The 16,906-nt window shown below is 48.0% G+C and overlaps 1 protein-coding gene across 5 annotated transcripts in view; it reads left to right on the top strand.

Annotated features, from left to right (window-relative positions):
* FRAS1 (Fraser extracellular matrix complex subunit 1) overlaps positions 1-16,906 on the top strand; it is a 295,321-nt gene that overhangs the window by 227,834 nt on the left and 50,581 nt on the right. For 4 of the 5 annotated variants that reach the window (XM_067557075.1, XM_067557076.1, XM_067557077.1 and 1 more), the window contains exons 41-45: positions 7,133-7,295; positions 8,247-8,379; positions 11,188-11,378; positions 12,294-12,447; positions 15,470-15,733. In XM_067557075.1, the coding sequence (XP_067413176.1) occupies positions 7,133-7,295; positions 8,247-8,379; positions 11,188-11,378; positions 12,294-12,447; positions 15,470-15,733 (905 nt within the window). Of the gene's footprint in view, positions 1-7,132; positions 7,296-8,246; positions 8,380-11,187; positions 11,379-12,293; positions 12,448-15,469; positions 15,734-16,906 lie in introns of those variants that run through there. The other variant, XM_067557079.1, reaches the window with a different exon arrangement.

A 16,906-nucleotide genomic window follows, 5' to 3' on the forward strand; every position in this document is an offset into this window, starting at 1 on the left:
CATCTTCGCAAGTGGTGTAGTACTGCGTCAACAAGACGTGGTTCCCATCGGTACAGTGCAGTGAAGACGGCACGCAGAAGAGGAGCAGAGAAGTTGACGGGAGTTACGCATGTTTTTTGCGTAACTTGCGTAACTCCCATTGACTGCCACTGAATCCCGGAGGTAAGTGTGGACAGGGCCTCAATGTTTGTGTTGTCGTCGTTTTGGTTTTTCAGTTAGGCAATGCCAAATATGATGATATAAAAAAACTGACGTCCTTTACTTGAAATACTTTTAATCATAAAACATTTGACAGCAAATTCATGCCTCTTTTGTACTTCACTGGAATTGTCTGACAGCGGTATCCTCTGCAATAGCGCTAGCAGGAAGCAATGTTTTCTGATTGTCCATGCTGAAAAAGGGATACAACAAACTGCAGCGTTCGTTTCTGGATTTCCCTTCCAGGCTAGGTCAAAGCTGAATCTGTCATTGGCTCGTACACAGAAGGAGCGACTACTTGCTCTTGTTGCATGACACCAAACATAAAGCCCATGCAAAGTTGGATCCTTCCAACAGTATATCTTGATTCATACACAAGCACAGACTAGACTGAACAGCTATGCACAGTGGAATGATACTATCAGGACATTTGTGTAGTAATATCAGCAAAGGGAAGATTGGAGGTAATAACTCTTAAGCAAATAAATAACTCAGTGCATAAAAATTATAGAAAAATCATGATAGAAAGATGGAGTGGTATTTTCAGAAGCACTCAACATTAGCCTAGCTCTGCTTCTACTGAAGATGATGGGAGTTCCTCTGTTGACTTCAGTGAGAAGCAGAGTTAGGCCAATGCTGAGCACTTCTGAAAATCCCACTCCATGTTTCTGCCAGCCATGTGGACAGGAGAAAATGTCCAGATTTAAAAGTTTAGAAGAAAAGAAAATGAAACCATACTTCTTTCAGGAAGGGCAGGTTGGATCTGTTGGGGCAATACTGTAACTCTACACCTCCCACGTTCTTCCCTAACCATCCCAGAGTTTGGTCCTGGTTTCCTTTCAGAGCATGATTGCATATGAGAATTGACGTGCGCTGTGTGAGGAACTGTTTGAATGTTTTTTCGCTATGGCTGACTACCCCATGCTCTCAGACCAACCTTTTCCTGGTCAATACCATTCACCCAATGACACAGGAAAATGTTAGTTCTTTCTGGATGGATGACACAGAGGGAGAAAGGACTTACTTGTTGCCTCCTTGAAAAGAGGCATGTTCCTGCTCAGATAGTTCTTCTTTGAGTGCTTGCTCATGTCCATTCCCAATTTAGGTGTGTGTGCACGCCACATGCACCAGTGCCAGAAAACTTTTTCCCCTAGCAGTACCCATACAAGCTGGCTCTAGTGCCCCCTGCAGCAGTGCGCACATGTTCCCGCACCATCAGCTCCCCTTCCTTCTCAGTTCCTTCTTGCCGTCAGTGATGGTGCTGAAACGTCTCTTACCTTCGCAAGTTTTCTTCGCTAAGCTTAATGGTTCATTCATTGTCCTAGTGTATATAGTTAATCATTTGGTTACAGTTAGTCCTAGTTTGTTAGTTATTCAAATTCCAGGGTCTGGGCATGCCCCGTTCCCCGGGGTTTAAATCCTGCGTTTTGTGTAAGAAGCCTATGCGAAGGAGTGACCATCATCAAAGTTGTCTAAAGTGTCTGGGGGAAGCTCACATCCGCAAGAGGTGTAAAATCTGTAAAAGTTTTTGCTTGTGGACTAAGAAAGACCAGGATATCCGTCTCAGGGCCATCCTGATGGAGTCGGCACTTAGACCGGTGTCAGAACCCGACAGGTCAAACTCGGCACCGAGCACAATGGCCTCGGCGCACTATGCTCCTCCTCTTCCTCCTCTCAGCACCAATCTCCTTCCCCCGTTCCGAAGAAGAGGTCGAAGAAGACTTTCATGGAATAGGGACACTCTCCCGTGGAGAAGGCTGAGGGGAACCAGGCAAGACCTGCATCGGGCTGCTAACTCTCCCCTCCTCAGAAGGGTCTCTCACCTCTGTGAGCATCGACCCCGGCACCAGGCCTTCCACTGACTCCGGGTAGTGGTAGAGGCCCTCATCACCCAGTGGTGCCGTCGACTCTTGAGGCCTTCCAGGTGATGAAGGAACTCCTGGTGCTGCCGGTGCTGTAAATGCCAAGGGATGGCAGGGTGCCACACCAAGATTCGGCACCGGCGCCAATGGGCAGTCTATCGAGGGACAGATCTGCTCAACAGTCCGTTCACCGGTCCGTTCACCTGTTCTTCGGGTCAGGACACCACTAGATTGGGCTCCCACCACCGGTCTCCAGAGGACCGGCAACAAGTGGAGCACCGTTATGGGGCGACACAGGTCACCAGATTCACAAGGTGTTTCCCCAGCACCGCGACCCCACTCGCCTAGTCCATATAGGAAGCCCAAGGACAAGAGCCGATCCCGTCACATCCATCGTTCGGGCTCTCCATCCTGCTCACTGGTGCTGGTGCATCAATGTGTTTAGCACGGCACCGCAAGATATTCGGAAATGGCTCTACCCTGGCCATTGGACAGCAGCACCTCATCCTCGGACAGCGAGGAGGTTGTCCAGACTAGACAAACCCCAGACCCGATGCCCGGTTTCCCTATGGTGTCACCGATGGGGGTGTGGCCGCAAGGTCAATGGCCTGGACCGTGGCTGTACTGGTGGGGGTGTCCCTCTGGGATTCCACAGGTCGATTCTGTGAGACGAACATTGGTACTGCGGTCATCCAATCCTCAGAGCGTGGCACTCCCTACCGTCCCTCCCCGTCCCTCTTCAGGGACCTCTCTCATGAGCAACTCCTCTAACAGGAGGTGCGAGCACTCTTGTTGCAGGTGGGTGCGGTGGAAGAGGTTCCCAGAGACCTACAGGGTCGAGGTTTTCACTCCCATTACTTCTTGATTCCAAAGGCAAAGGGAGGGCTGAGGCCTATTCTGGACTTAAGGCACCTCAACAAGTACCTCAGAAAGCTGAAATTTCACATGGTTTCCCTAGCCACCATTGTTCCCTCTCTGGATCCTGGCGACTGGTATGCTGCTCTCGATTTAAAGGACACCTACTTTCACATTGAAATCTTCTCTGGTCACAGGAGGTTCCTGAGGTTTATGGTAGGAGACCGCCATTACCAGTTTGTGGTGCTCCCTTTTGGCCTCTCAACTGCACCAAGGGTCTTCACCAAGTGTATGTTGGTGGTGGTGGCCTACTCCAGAGGAGAGGAGTGCAGGTGTTCCTCTACCTGGATGACTGGCTCATTGGGGGCTAGTCAAGGTCTCAGGTTCAGGCCAGCATCACAATTACCAGAAATGTTTGTCAGGTGCTAGGCCTCCTAATAAACTAACAATAATCAACATTAGTCCCTGTGAAGAGGATAGAGTTTATCGGAGAGATGCTGGACTTGTCCAAGGCCAGAAGGGTTAGAAGGGATCTCAGGAGGTCTTCTAGTCCAACCGCCTGCTCAACGCAGGACTAACATCAGCTAAATCATCCCAGCCAGGGATTTGTCAAGCCGCAGCTTAAAAACTTCTAAAGATGGAGATTCCACCACCTCCCTAGGTAACCCATTCCAGTCCTTCACCACCCTCCTAGTGAAAAACTTTTTCCTAATATCCAACCTAGACCTCCCTCACTGCAACTTGAGACCATTGCTCCTTGTTCTGCCATCTACTGCCATTAAGAACAGCCTAGCTCCATCCTCCCTGGAACCCCCTTTCAGGTAGTTAAAGGCTGCTATCAAATTCCCCCTCATTCTTCTCTTCTGCAGACTAAACAAGCCTAGTTCCCTCAGCCTCTCCTCATAAGTCTTGTGCTTCATCCCCCTAATCATTTGTGTTGCCCTCTGCTGGATTCTCTCCAACTTGTCCACATCTTTTTTGTAGTGGGGGGCCCAAAACTGGACACAATACTCCAAATGTGGCCTCGCCAATGCCATATAGAGGGGAATAATCACTTCCCTCCATCTGCTGGCAATGCTCCTACTAATGCAGCCCAATATGCTATTAGCCTTCTTGGCAACCAGGGCACACTGCTGACTCATATCCAGTTTCTTATCCACTGTAACTCCCAGGTCCTTTTCTGAAGAACTGCTGCCTAGCCTGTCGGTCCCCAGTCTATCGCTGTACATAGGATTCTTCCATCCTAAGTGCAGGATTCTGCACTTGTCCTTGTTAAACCTCATCAGATTTCTTTTGACTCAATCCCTCAATTTGTCTAGGTCACTCTATATCCTAACCTTACCTTCCAGAGTATCTACCACTCCCCCTAGCTTAGTGTCATCTGCAAACTGAGGGTACAATCTACCTCATCCTCCATCTATTAATGAAGATGTTGAACAAAACTGGCCACAGGGACTGAACCCTAGGGCACTCCACTTGTGACCAGCTGCCAGCTAGACATGAAGCCATTGATCACTACCCGTTGAGATCAATGATCTAGCCAGCTCTCTATCCATTTTATAGTTCATTCATCCACCCATACTACCTTAACTTGCTGATAAGAATACTGTGGGAGACTGTATCAAAAGCTTTGCTAAAGTCAAGGTATATCATGTCCACCGCTTTCCCCACATCCACAGAGCCAGTTACCTCTTCATAGAAAGCAATCAGGTTCGTCAGGCATGACTTGCCCTTGATGAATCCATGTTGACTGTTCCTGATCACCTTCCTCTCTTTCAAGTGCCTTAAAATGGATTCCTTGAGCACCTGCTCCATGATTTTTCCAGGGATTGAACTGAGGCTGACCAGTCTGTAATTCCCTGGATCCTCTTTCTTCCCTTTCTTGAAGATGGGCACTATATTTGCCTTTTTCCAGTCATCGGGGACCTTCCCCAATTGCCACAGGCTTTCAAAGAGAATAGCCAATGGCTCTGAAATTACATCAGCCAACTCACTCAGCACCCTCGGATGCATTGCATCTGGCCCCATGGACTTGTGTATGTCCAATCTTTATAAATAGCCTTGGACCTGTTCCTTCAGCACTGCGGGATGTTCACCTCCTCCCCGTTCTGTGCTGCCCAGTGCAGTAGTCTGGGAGCTGACCTCCTCTGTGAAGACAGAGGCAAAAAAGGCATTGAGTACCTTAGCTTTCTCCACATCCTCTGTCACTAGGTTGCCTCCCCCATTCCGTAAGGGGCCCACACTTTCCCTAATCTTCCTCTTGTTGGTAACATACCTGTAGAAACCTTTCATGTTCCCTTTCACGTCCCTTGCTAGCTGCAACTCCAACTGAGCTTTGGCCTTCCTGATTTCATTCCTGCATGTTTGAGCAGTATTTTTATAATCCTCCCTATTCATCTGACCAAGCTTCCACTTCTTGTAAGCTTCTTTTTTGTGTTTAAGCTCACCAAAGACTTCTTTCTTAAGCCAAGCTGGGCACCTACCATATTTGCTATTCTTTCTGCACATTGGGATGGTTTGTTTCTATGCTCTCGATAAGGTTTCTTTAAAATACAGCCAGCTGTCTTGGATTCCTTTCCCTCTCATATTAGCCTCCCAGGGGATCCTGCCCATCAGCTCTCTGAAGGAGTCAAAGTCCGCTTTTCTGAAGTCCATGGTCCATATCCTGCTGTTCTCCTTTCTTCCTTTTGTCAGGATCCTGAACTTTACCATCTCATGGTCACTGCTGCCTACGTTGCCACCCACTTCTACTTCCCCTACCAAATCTTCCCTGTTTGTGAGCAGCAGGTCAAGAGGAGCACGGCCCCTTGTTGGTTGCTCCAGCACTTGCACCAGGAAGTTGTCCGCAACACTCTCCAAAAACTTCCTGGATTGTCTGTGCTCTGCTGTATTGCTCTTCCAGCAGATGTCAGGGTGATTGAAGTCCCCCATGAGAACCAGGTCCTGTGAACTGAAAACTTTCCCTAATTGACTGAAGAAAGCCTCATCTACCTCGTTCTCCTGGTCTGGTGGTCTATAACAGACACCCACCATGACATCACCCTTATTGTTCTTGCTTCTAAGCTTAACCTAGAGACTCTCTATTCGCTTATCTCCAGTTTCATACTGGAGCTCAGAGCAATCATAGTGCTCTCTTACATACAGTGCAACTCCTCCACCCTTTTGCCCCTGCCTGTCCTTCCTGAACAGTTTATACCCATCCATGGCAGTGCTCCGGTTGTGTGAGTTACCCCACCAAGTCTCAGTTATTTCAATCATATCATAGTTCCTTGACTGTGCCAGGACTTCCAATTCCTCCTGCTTGTTTCCCAGGCTTCTTGCGTTTGTGTATAGGCACTTGAGATAACTGGCCGATTGCCCTACTTTCTCAGTTCAATTCAGGAGGCCTCCCCTGTTGCACCCGCCTCCTTCTGCTTCCTCCTGGTGTCCCACTTCCCTACTTACCTCCAGGCTTAGGTCCCCGTCCCCCATTGAACCTTCTGCTCTCATCACAAGTGGTTTCTCCATCCGGAGGTAGCGACTCTGCTGGACCTCCTGTCTCAAGATCAGGGTCACCTGCTCCACCCAGAACTGAACTCCCTACATGCGACAGCATGGATGCTCCATGGCTGAGTCAGGAGAAGCAAGTCTGCTCAACCCAAGTTCAGTGCATGCTCTTAGAAAGCAGGAAGCCATGGACCAGTCTGGCCTACCTGGTCATCCGTACATACCTTCGCGTCCCACTATGCCTTGACACAGCAAGCTCAGGACAATGCTGGCTTCGGTACAGTGGTGCTTAAAGTGTCACATCCATGAACTCCTGCCCACCACCAGAGACACTGCTAGTGAGTCATCTACATTGGGAATGGACATGAGCAAGCACTTGAAGAAGAAAGAACGGTCACTTACCTAGTAACTGTTGTTCTTCGAGATGTGTTGCTCATGTCCATTCCACATCCACCCTCCTTCCCCTCAGCAAGATGGAACTGAGAGGGCGGGGGAGCCGGTGGCACCTATATGCAGGCACATGTGTGCACCGCTGTAGAGGGCGCTAGAGCCGGCTTGTACGGGTACCACAATGGGAAAAAGTTTTCCATCACTGGTGCATGTGGTGCGCACATGCACCCATCTCGAAGAACAACAGTTACAAGGTAAGTAACTGTTCTTTCTTAAATATAGTAGCTGAAATCCTTTCAGCAGGCTGTCAGTGTGACTTATTGATCTGATTCCTGATACAGATACTCAACTGAGTTTGAGACCGACAATCTGCCAGTCACTGATATTTTCTACTTCACTGTCTTTGATGCTGACAACTATCGGCTTGACAACCAGATGTTTACCATCACTATCACATCTGTCCAGAACAAACCTTCGATTATTGCTTTTGCTGATCTTATCACTGTGAGTAATTTCCCAGAACGCAGGAAGTTGTAGCAGGAACATGTGTGACGTAGACAATTCCACAATCATTTTCCTGGCTGCCGCGCAACCCATGTTGAACTGGTGTCTAGTATAGCTGCAAGAAAGCATTGTGTCACATATGCCATCTTGCATATGCAAAGGGTTAATAAACTGTTCGGTGGCCGGGGGAAGTTAACAGTACCCTCATGCCCCTGAACCTCATCTAGTCATTTCCATTGAACACCATGGGTCAGATTCTTTACTTGTGTAAATTGGTGTACCTCCACTGATGGCAGTGGAGATATGCTGCTTTTCACTATTTGAGGATCTGGTTCCTTATATCACCTGGTGACACATAAAAGACTAATGATGGAAGAACCTAAAAACATCTGGAAGTTTGGCTCAACATGCAACATTTCAGAGTACTTATCTGAACCTTTTGATGTGTTCTTCCTCCCTTCCCGGCTTTCCACTCCCTCTCCCTCACCACCAAAAGCTTCCCACTCAACAAAACACAACCCACCATGCCTGCCAACAGATTACTTTGACGCTGCAGGGCACACTCCACTGCTCAGACAACTCCCATTGCATTGACATTAGTTCAGTGGCATTGCAGGCTGCTGCTGGGGTACGAATGGCCCTCGCTCACCCTGGCGCCAGCATTACATTTGATTTTTATATCCCATGGGTAGGGAGGGCCAGGAACATTTGTTGAATGTACAAGGCCGGGGAAAGAATTGAGACTCATGACCATCTGCAAACTCCAGTGGTAAGCTGTAGTAATAGCGAGCTAGAGAACTCATGCAGAAACAGCTGAAAGGGGTAGTTTAAAGCACTCCTGTGAAAAAATCCTCCTTAAACTGATTATAAAGGCCATTTGGCAATGGTTATTGAACTTATTTTTGTTTCTGAAGCACATTTGTTCTGTTTCTTTCACCTTGTGTGTTTCAGGTTGATGAGGGAGGGAGGGTCCCACTGTCAGCTCACCATCTCCTAGCCACTGACTACGACACAGCCAAAGATGACCTAATAGTTACAATAATCACACTACCAAAATACGGGTACATCGAAAACACGAGGACAGGTAAACCGTATCGACCCCTGTTTTTCCTTTTATTTGGTCAGGAAATGGGAACACAGGAGTTGCCAGACATGGGGCAGTCCATGCTCCTGTCTCTGACAAGGGCCAACACAATCTGCGTCAGAGAAACCCTGCAGTAGGCAATTGTGAAATAACTTTTCCCCAGGGAAAGCGTCCTTCTAACCCTCAAAAATTAGAAGTTGTTCCAGCAAGGGCGTTTACATCCTTTACAAAGACCTTGTTTAATTTTTTATATTTTGTAACTTGGGCTGTTCTTGTTATTCATAGAGTCCTTCCCTGAATCCAACTAATAAATGTTGCACTGGAGTTTAGAAACTAGCTAAGCTGCAAAGAAGATGGCTGGTATTATTTCTGTTACTTTGCTGTAGGACCTAAGGTTTATAAAGAGATCCTATATCTGTTGACATATTATCCATCAACATTCCTCATGGGACTTGTGCTCCTAAATCATGTAGATCAGTGGTTCCCAATCTTTTTGGCTTGAGGGCCACAGATATAAAATTTACAACCCTGAAGGGCCACCAGTCTCCTCCAGCAGCCTCCTCCCTCACCCCACTGCAGCCAGACAGAAGGACTACAGCGAGTTTGCTGATCTCCCGTCCCCCTGGCTGCAGCAGGGAAACTGCACATGTCCTGTATCCCTGTGCACTCCATCTTGGTCCCTGGGCAGTTGCTCCCTTCTGCAGCCAGGGGGACAGAAGATTAGTGGTCCCCTCCCTCTGGCTCCAGCAGGGGATCGCAGCACCTAGGGACCCAGGCGGAGTGCTTTGCCCTGCTGCCTGCTGCCGCCAGGGGGAGGGGGGAGCTGATCTCCTGTCCCCTTGGCTGCAGCAAGGAGCCTGCACTGGTCTCGTAGCCCCACGGCAACGCACTCTGCCTGGGTCCTTAGGCAGCAGCTCCCTTCTGCAGCCAGTGGGAGGGGAGCAGCGGGCCACTTTTGGCCCCCAGGCCACAGGTTGGGAACCACTGATGTAGATGCTCGTACCGGGAGTGGCTGGTCCCAGTGTCCTTTGCCTGTAATTTCCTTTCCCCCCTACACTGTTTGTTCAGGGTGCTGGATTGCTGCTTCCCTGTGTCTTGGAGTGGCTACATTTCAGTGACTCCTTATGTGTATAGGGCCAGATCATGCCACTGTGTGGCAAACATGACATAGGGAGCAGGAAACACTGTGAGGTTCCCCTTCATGGAGTTTCCTATGAATTCTTCTATCTGGGAGGTAAGAAGGGGGATCCTTCCACCAAAGAACCCAGTGGGCTTGGCTCACAAGACCCTGCGGGTCTCTCAAGTTCTGTACATAGCTTAGGTATCTGATGGGGACATCCTCACGCAGGTCATACGCCTCTGCAGCAGCCCTGGCTTCCCTCTGGCTCTGGTCCAGCTCCTTGGCAGGGCAGTTACTTTGGAGCTGAGCTATCAGAGACTCCTCAGTGAGCACTTACTGTTGGGATCCTCATGTAAGGTTCAGTTCCCCAGGGTAGAACTTTCTGCAGAGAAATGAATGAAATCTCTACCTGCATCAACCTTCTGCTGCTGCTTCCACCACCCGCATAGGGGGAAGATTCTGTAGCTGCATAGAGTGCTTGTAAAGTGGGAGATGGTACCATGAAGAGGGAGATCTATATACAGACAGCCCCACTGGTTGGGGCCCCTAAGGGTACGATCTGCCCCCGGCTTTTGCTCTGTCCTCATGCAGGCAGAGGTCCCAGTGATATCAAATGAGAGCTTTGCTTTTGTGAGGACAGAGTAAAAAATCTGAGTAATGACCTTTTTTTGTTTGTTAAACCCCTTTCTGAGCCTTTCCTTACTGGGCTTGTTTTGTCAGCATCCCTCCTAGACTGTGTTAATTTATAATCCCATGTTACTGTTAGGACAGCAGGAAATCCCTGTTGCTTTCATTGCTGGAACCTGTCTTTTTTTCTTTGCTTCTGTCTCATCAGTGAAACCTTACTGGCCAAGGTGTTTGTTTTCACCCTCTCCCCTATAGAAGCAGTAACTGTGGAAGGAAATTTGAAATCAAGCAGTGCTCCCAGGACTAGAACCTGGGAATTGAGATGAACTGTTAATCACTCAGCTGCTGTGATGTTTTTTCTCTTTCTAGCAAATTAGGTTGTAGATGACTCAGAGTATAGACATGAGCAAAGCTATCAGGATAACTGTAGCCACCAGATCAAATTAGACTCTCTCAAGCAAGGCGACATGAAGTTCAGTAGGGCATCGTAATCCCACAGTTATCGCAATTAGCTCATATTCTAAGTACAGGGGGAAGAAGGGTGGTTTCTAAGATACCTCTGTGTAGCACGTGAACACAAACGTACAGTGGTTTATAACCGCAGTCGCAGGCGTACTTTCTCTGGGGCCTGCAGGCTGCCTAGCAATGTGTATTCACTGTGTCCTATGGAATAAGTTAATGTTTTGAAAACGATTTATCTCCTCTGATTAAACAGGCCTTTAATGGATGGCAGCCAAACTGTTTTTGCCAGGCGGAGCTGGGCTCTTGGTGCTGCTGGGGAAAGATGGTCCATTAGTAAATGCCTCACCATTCAGGGCAAGCCTAATAAAAGAGGACTGAAGCCAGCTGGTGCTTAGTGACAGCCATTGTATGTAAAACTCCAATATCTTTACATTATATGGTGCCAAAGAAGAAGTTTTCTGTGTGGGTCACTAGACACATTAACCATCAGTTGCAGGAATAGGAAAACTCATAGGTCTCAGAACTCGGGATCATTTCCTTACCCCTGTAGTTTTCTTAGTGAAACGAGACTCCTTTCACAGATGGTGCTTTATTCGCAGGTGGGAAATATGGCCCCGGGGGCTCTGCAGGCTCAGATGCATCATTCTCCATTCATGATGTGCTCGAGAACAGTATTTACTACTTTCAAAGCGTCCATGAAAGCATCGAGCCGACTAATGATGTCTTCACTTTCTACGTGAGCAATGGCTTCAGCCAGGCGGAGACCCACAGTGTCAACATCACCATCCAGGTACGCGCTGTCTAAGAAATACTACACCTGGTTAACAAAGGCCCAGTAATGTGGATGGCTTTTAAAGTGTTACTGTCACTGCTGATCTAGGGCCAGATTGTGCCCCACTCTGAAATACCCACAGGGGGAAAGAGTGAGAGTAAGGTGCTCAGTTACCAGGCCACAGCTCCCCTGAGCGGCAGAAAGGCAGTGGATGGCTTCACCTGCCAAAACACCAGCCAGTGCAGCTGAGCTAGTGTGACCAGGGAAATATGTACTAGCAATAGTACTAGCAGAGATGGCACATGCACCTAGGGCCTGCATCGATAATAAGAACACTCAGCTTTTCTATATCACTTTCCAATTTAGATCTTAAAGCAGTTTACAAAGGAGGTTCAGTTTCATTATCCCCATTTTACATATGGGGAAACTGAGGCAAAGAGAGGAGAAATGACTTGCCCAAGGTCACCCAGCAGCCCCCTGGCAGAACTGGCAGTAGAGCCCAGCTCTCCTGATTCACGCTCTGGTGGTCTGCCAGTTAGGCTACATAATCGGCCTTCAATAGGCTTTCCAGTGGAGCAAGGGGGAAACGGAGGATCAGGATGTGACTGCATGACGAACCAGTTCCTGCACTGCTGCTGGGGCAGCACAACTATGCACCTCCGCCCCTTTCTCAGGGCTTGTGGCAAAGGCATTTGTTGGTCCTCGTACATCTTGGAACAGCCAGGACATTGACCAACATGCAGGAGACTTACAACACTACAGTTAAAAAAAACAAAACAAAACAAAAAACCCTCTTAAAATTGTGAGCAGTAAAACATGTCAGGGGTCTGAATCCAAGGGAATTTCCTCTTTACTACATCTTCATATTGAATTTGCCCCTTTTGTGAGTTAGTTTTCTTCTGGGACAGCTGCTCTGTCTTTGTGTTTCTGTAGCGGCAGAATGATGAGCCCCCGAAGATCACACTGGCGCCTATCAGAGTGCACAGCACCTCGGGGGTGGTGATCAGCAATGCCTCAATAAGCCTGCAGGACTTGGACACTCCAGATGAGCAGCTGGTCTTTGTCATTACCAAAAAGCCTGATCATGGTAAGACGGAGCAGAGGTGGAATAGCTCTTGCTGTGAGAAAGGCCTGATTTGTTCATGTAAAATGCATTTGTGCTGGCTAATCTACAGGGGGTTTGCACTAAGGGAGTGCAGGGCTACTTCAGCCGCTGACCTGACAACAGCTCCATCACTGGGTTAGGAGAGAATGCCCCCCAGTTGCCATCAGTACTGGCTCAACTGTGAAGATTGGTGCTCTGCTACGGATCTGACCCTACGGGAGACATTCAGGTTAACCCAGGCCACCTCAGCCTTTCCACTACCAGCTCTTCCGGCCTCCTTTTATGTATTGAATCCAGGGGGCAGAAGAACTTGACAACAGCTGTGGAGTGTGGGGCACACATAGCTCCACCGTTAAACTCTAGGACTTCTTGCACTTTGGAGCCAGCTAAATTGCTGTATCCCACTGGAATGAGTCCCTTTGCAACCCCAGCCGAGAGCACACGTGTTGCACAGAGCACTGGCATATATTTTCACTATGGAGAAAATTACCTGTCAAAGAATAATAAAACTATGTTATGTTTTGCTGAGGCATATGTGCTCCTTTTGCTTTATACGCCAAAGCAAACACTCGAGCTGTAAAACATTCCTCTTCATGTTCCTCTGGTGCTGAACTTATGTGTAGAGCTGAATATGAAGCCATGACATAGTATCTTGTAGCAGCCCGAAACCTGCTGTTATTATTTATAATAACTTACTATGACAGGTTTTTTGTTTCTAGGGGTGGATTGTAGTTGTCCCCTGCACGAGTGGGCAAAAGGCACAAGAGTTCCCCTATTCTCCACTCAGTACCCCACAGTTCAGTCTCCAGCACCTAAAAACGGGAAGGGAGGAGGTAGGGTCAAGAGCACGTTTTGCCTCTGCCCTGGCCAGCTGAATTGGCTGGTCCTGGAGGGAAGCCTCTGCAGAACCTGTCTAATGGGTGATGCAGCAAACACATTTCTTCTGCGCACCAGGTTGCTCTGGCACAATCCGTCTTGGAGTTCCAGCTGGGCCAGTGCAGACCCACTCTGCCCCCAGTGTACACCCGTCCCTAATGGGCATAATCAGAGCTTTGCCAGTTAAAATCTGTGGAAAACGACAGCCTGAGATTCGGTGAAACTTGCTCCTGTCCAGAAAGGTTTCCCAAGAGCCAACCCTCAAAACTCTTTGTATTCACGTGGTTCTGCCATTCACTGAGGATAAGACAGGCTGTCAGGCACAGTTTTCAGCAACTGTTCTTAAAGTATTTGTCCCATCCACTCTGCCGGCACAGCCATGTTGTCTGAAGAGCAATGTCTCTGGACACAGCAGGGCTGTGTGTGTAGACAGGGCTTTAATAGTGCTGATTACCTACAGTGGCCAGGTGTCCAGGTTTTATAGGGACAGTCCTGATATTCCGGGCTTTTACTTATATAGGTACCTATTACCCCTCACCCCCATCCCGATTTTTCACACTTTCTATCTGGCCACTCTGTGATCACCTGATCTAGAATAATCACCAGCCCTGCCTTGGAATTGGTTCTTAAGTGCTTGATGGGAGTTTTAAAGACTCCCCAGTTCATGTATCTTTATTTTTAAAAAGAGAGGAAGATTTTAAAGGACTGTGGCCAAGGTGAAAGCTGGTGCTATTGCCTCCATTGAAGATCCAGGCTTTATCCAGTGTGAGTAGGGTGTGTAAAAGACTAGATGGAAGTGGCATAGTGTTAATGAGCTTTTCCCCCAGAAGTACTACAGACTGATGTGACAAACTATGGTCTGTCACATCCCCTGTACAGACAGAAAACTAATGATGGGCCTGAAAACTCCATGAGTTTCAGCTTGAACTGTTTGTTACAATTATTGCATTGGGTTTGCCACTCTCAGAATAGACAGGGCGCTCAATGGCCAGAGCTCAGCAGGGAAGCCTAGGAACTTCTGTTGAAGACTGAAACACTTGTACAGGGACTCAGGGCTACATTTTAAAATTCCCCGGGGAGTGAGGCAACTAGGCGCTTTTGAGAATCCCACTAGGTGCTTATCAGCATCTGTAAGCATCTAAATACCTTTTAAAATCTGGCTCTCAGTGCCTCTGCATTGCTCAGGACAAAGAGGAAAGAGTGTCACACAGGTGCTGCTCTTCACCACGCCCAAATTTAGCTCACTTCAACCAGTGCAACTCAAGAAGAATATAAGGGCCTATTTATCTGGGTATACCCACCAATGCAAAGTAGTCACCTGAAGGGTGTAAGTGAACTGTCCACAGCAAACACTGCTTAACACTTTAGAACAGGAAATAAAGAAATGCCAAATTCACCTGAAACTATGGCAGACATTTTATCTCACCATTAAATCTGCTGGACAAAGCTAAATTCTTACCAGATTTAGTAGTAATTGGAAAACCACAAGCAATATCTTGAATCTCTTTCAATCAAGCTGTCGTTGTTGGGAATAGGGCCCTCTGCGAATAATTGATCGTTCAGAATGGCCAGCTACCTGAAAAATAAATTTAAATAGATCCGTTCATTTCTAACAAAAAACTATTTTGGGGTTTTTTTCCAGTTTTTCTCGACAAGATGAAAAGCCAAATTAGTTGCATTCAGGTCAAACAAGACATTTTGAATGTCAAGTTGAATGGATATTTTCTGCCATATTTCACTTTGCCATTTTCAACTTTTTTTTTTCATTTGTTTTTTCCAGCCACAATGATTCACAAATTCAACCCCAATTTGTAAATAGCGTCGGTGCGCTGAAAAATGCATTTTTTGGCCAATTTATTATTGGCTGAAAAATTTCTCCCAACTCTAGTCAGGAATCAAAGGGACAGATGCTCCAGCCTCCTGCACCTGCAGTAGTCATTTACAAAGCCTGTGCAAAGTGGGTAGTGGTTAATATCCAGCCTCCCAGGTATCAAGGAGTGCACAAGAGGCAGGGCAGTACAGAATCCAGCCCATCGTGTTTTTGATGTTGGCATGTTACATTAACACTGAGAATCAAAGAGACTCCCGTGTGACTATTTTGCTCTTTTATGTGCCTGTTATTTCTTAGGTCACCTCCGCAGGAGACAGTCTTACTTGGAGCCCCTGGAGAATGGGCGTGTTCTGTCTCAGGGCTCCTCTTTCACCTACCAGGATGTCCTGGACCAGCTGATCGTTTACACGCTGGGCAGTTCCAGAATGCAGGCAGATGAGTTCAGATTCTCTCTCACGGATGGACTGCACACTGAGACTGGGAGGGTGGAGTTCTCCATGGAGCTGCCAAAGAATGAGCCGCCCAGATTAGCTGTGAACAGGGGCCTGCAGCTTTCAGCTGGTACGGTGTGAGTGGAGAGACTAACAAGCTTCATAGAACCTAATGGTCAAGATTTTCAAAGCCAGCGAAGGAGTGTAGACACACAGTCCCTATTGATTTTAATCAGAAGGGTGTATGTTTAAATCCCAAGCTGGCTTTGAACATCTCAACCAATGCTTCTGTCCTGGTAAGTCAAAAAGGTTTAAAAACCTACAGACTGGTGAAAGAAGGGAGGGGAGTAGGGTTGCCAACTCTGTAATATTTAAAAACCAGACACTCCAGCAAGAGTGCCGGAACCTTCCATGCCCTGCCCCTCCCCCCGAAGCCCCATTCCTTCCACCAGGCCACGCCCCTGCACTGCCTCTTCCGCTGAGGCCACGCCCCTGCACCACCTCTTCTCCCCACTTCCCATCACTTGCTGCTCTCCCCCACCCCCCAGGTTGAGAGGCACTCACCTGCAGATCCAGGGCTGGGAGCTGCAGCCACCCGACACACATATGAGGTAGCCCCGGCTGAGTAGGGGCTGGCCTGGGTGATGATCTGGTGCCTCCTTGCCTCCCCCATCCACAGTAACCAGCCTTTTGGTATCCAGTCAGTAGATCCGACCAGACATTGTCAGGTCCCCTTTTCAACCAGATTTCCGGTCAAAAAACAGGCACCTGGCCACCTAGAGGGGAGGAAGAAACCTTAAAATTGCTGTTCTTCAAGGAAGAGCAACAGAAGTCGCTTGACACATCAAAGGAATAATAAAATTTAGAAATGATGCAGGCAAGGGCGATCGATCAAACCTCAAGTGGCAAGTTTATGTGCTTTTATCTAGTCTAGCTTTAAATGTCTTAATGTTGGGCTTCTGCCATGTCCCCTGGGACACTTCTAGAGCCTGCCAGAGCTCTTCATTGGCAATATTTTTCTGGTGTTCAGCTTTAATTGACCTTTCTGAAAATGTCACTCATTTCTCCTAGTTATACTGTCCTGAGCCTCCCCAAATAATTCCTCTCCCTCCAGGTAGTCCCACTTGAAATATTTGTAGATCGTTATCGTGCCCTTCCCCCTCCCGTCCCTCACTTTGCCATAGCCCAGCTCTGTATAACTGGACCCCCCCCCTCCCCCCCCCATTCTCTTCTTATAGCACTCCTATACTGGAGTTCAGGTGGTGGCATTCAGTGAGGTTTACCTTGATAGTCACGGGTGTGA

The sequence above is a fragment of the Emydura macquarii genome, unplaced genomic scaffold, assembly GCF_026122565.2.
Source record: "Emydura macquarii macquarii isolate MOO-44397 ecotype Brisbane River unplaced genomic scaffold, CSIRO-AGI_Emac_v2 contig_1790, whole genome shotgun sequence".
Lineage (NCBI taxonomy): Eukaryota > Metazoa > Chordata > Testudines > Chelidae > Emydura > Emydura macquarii.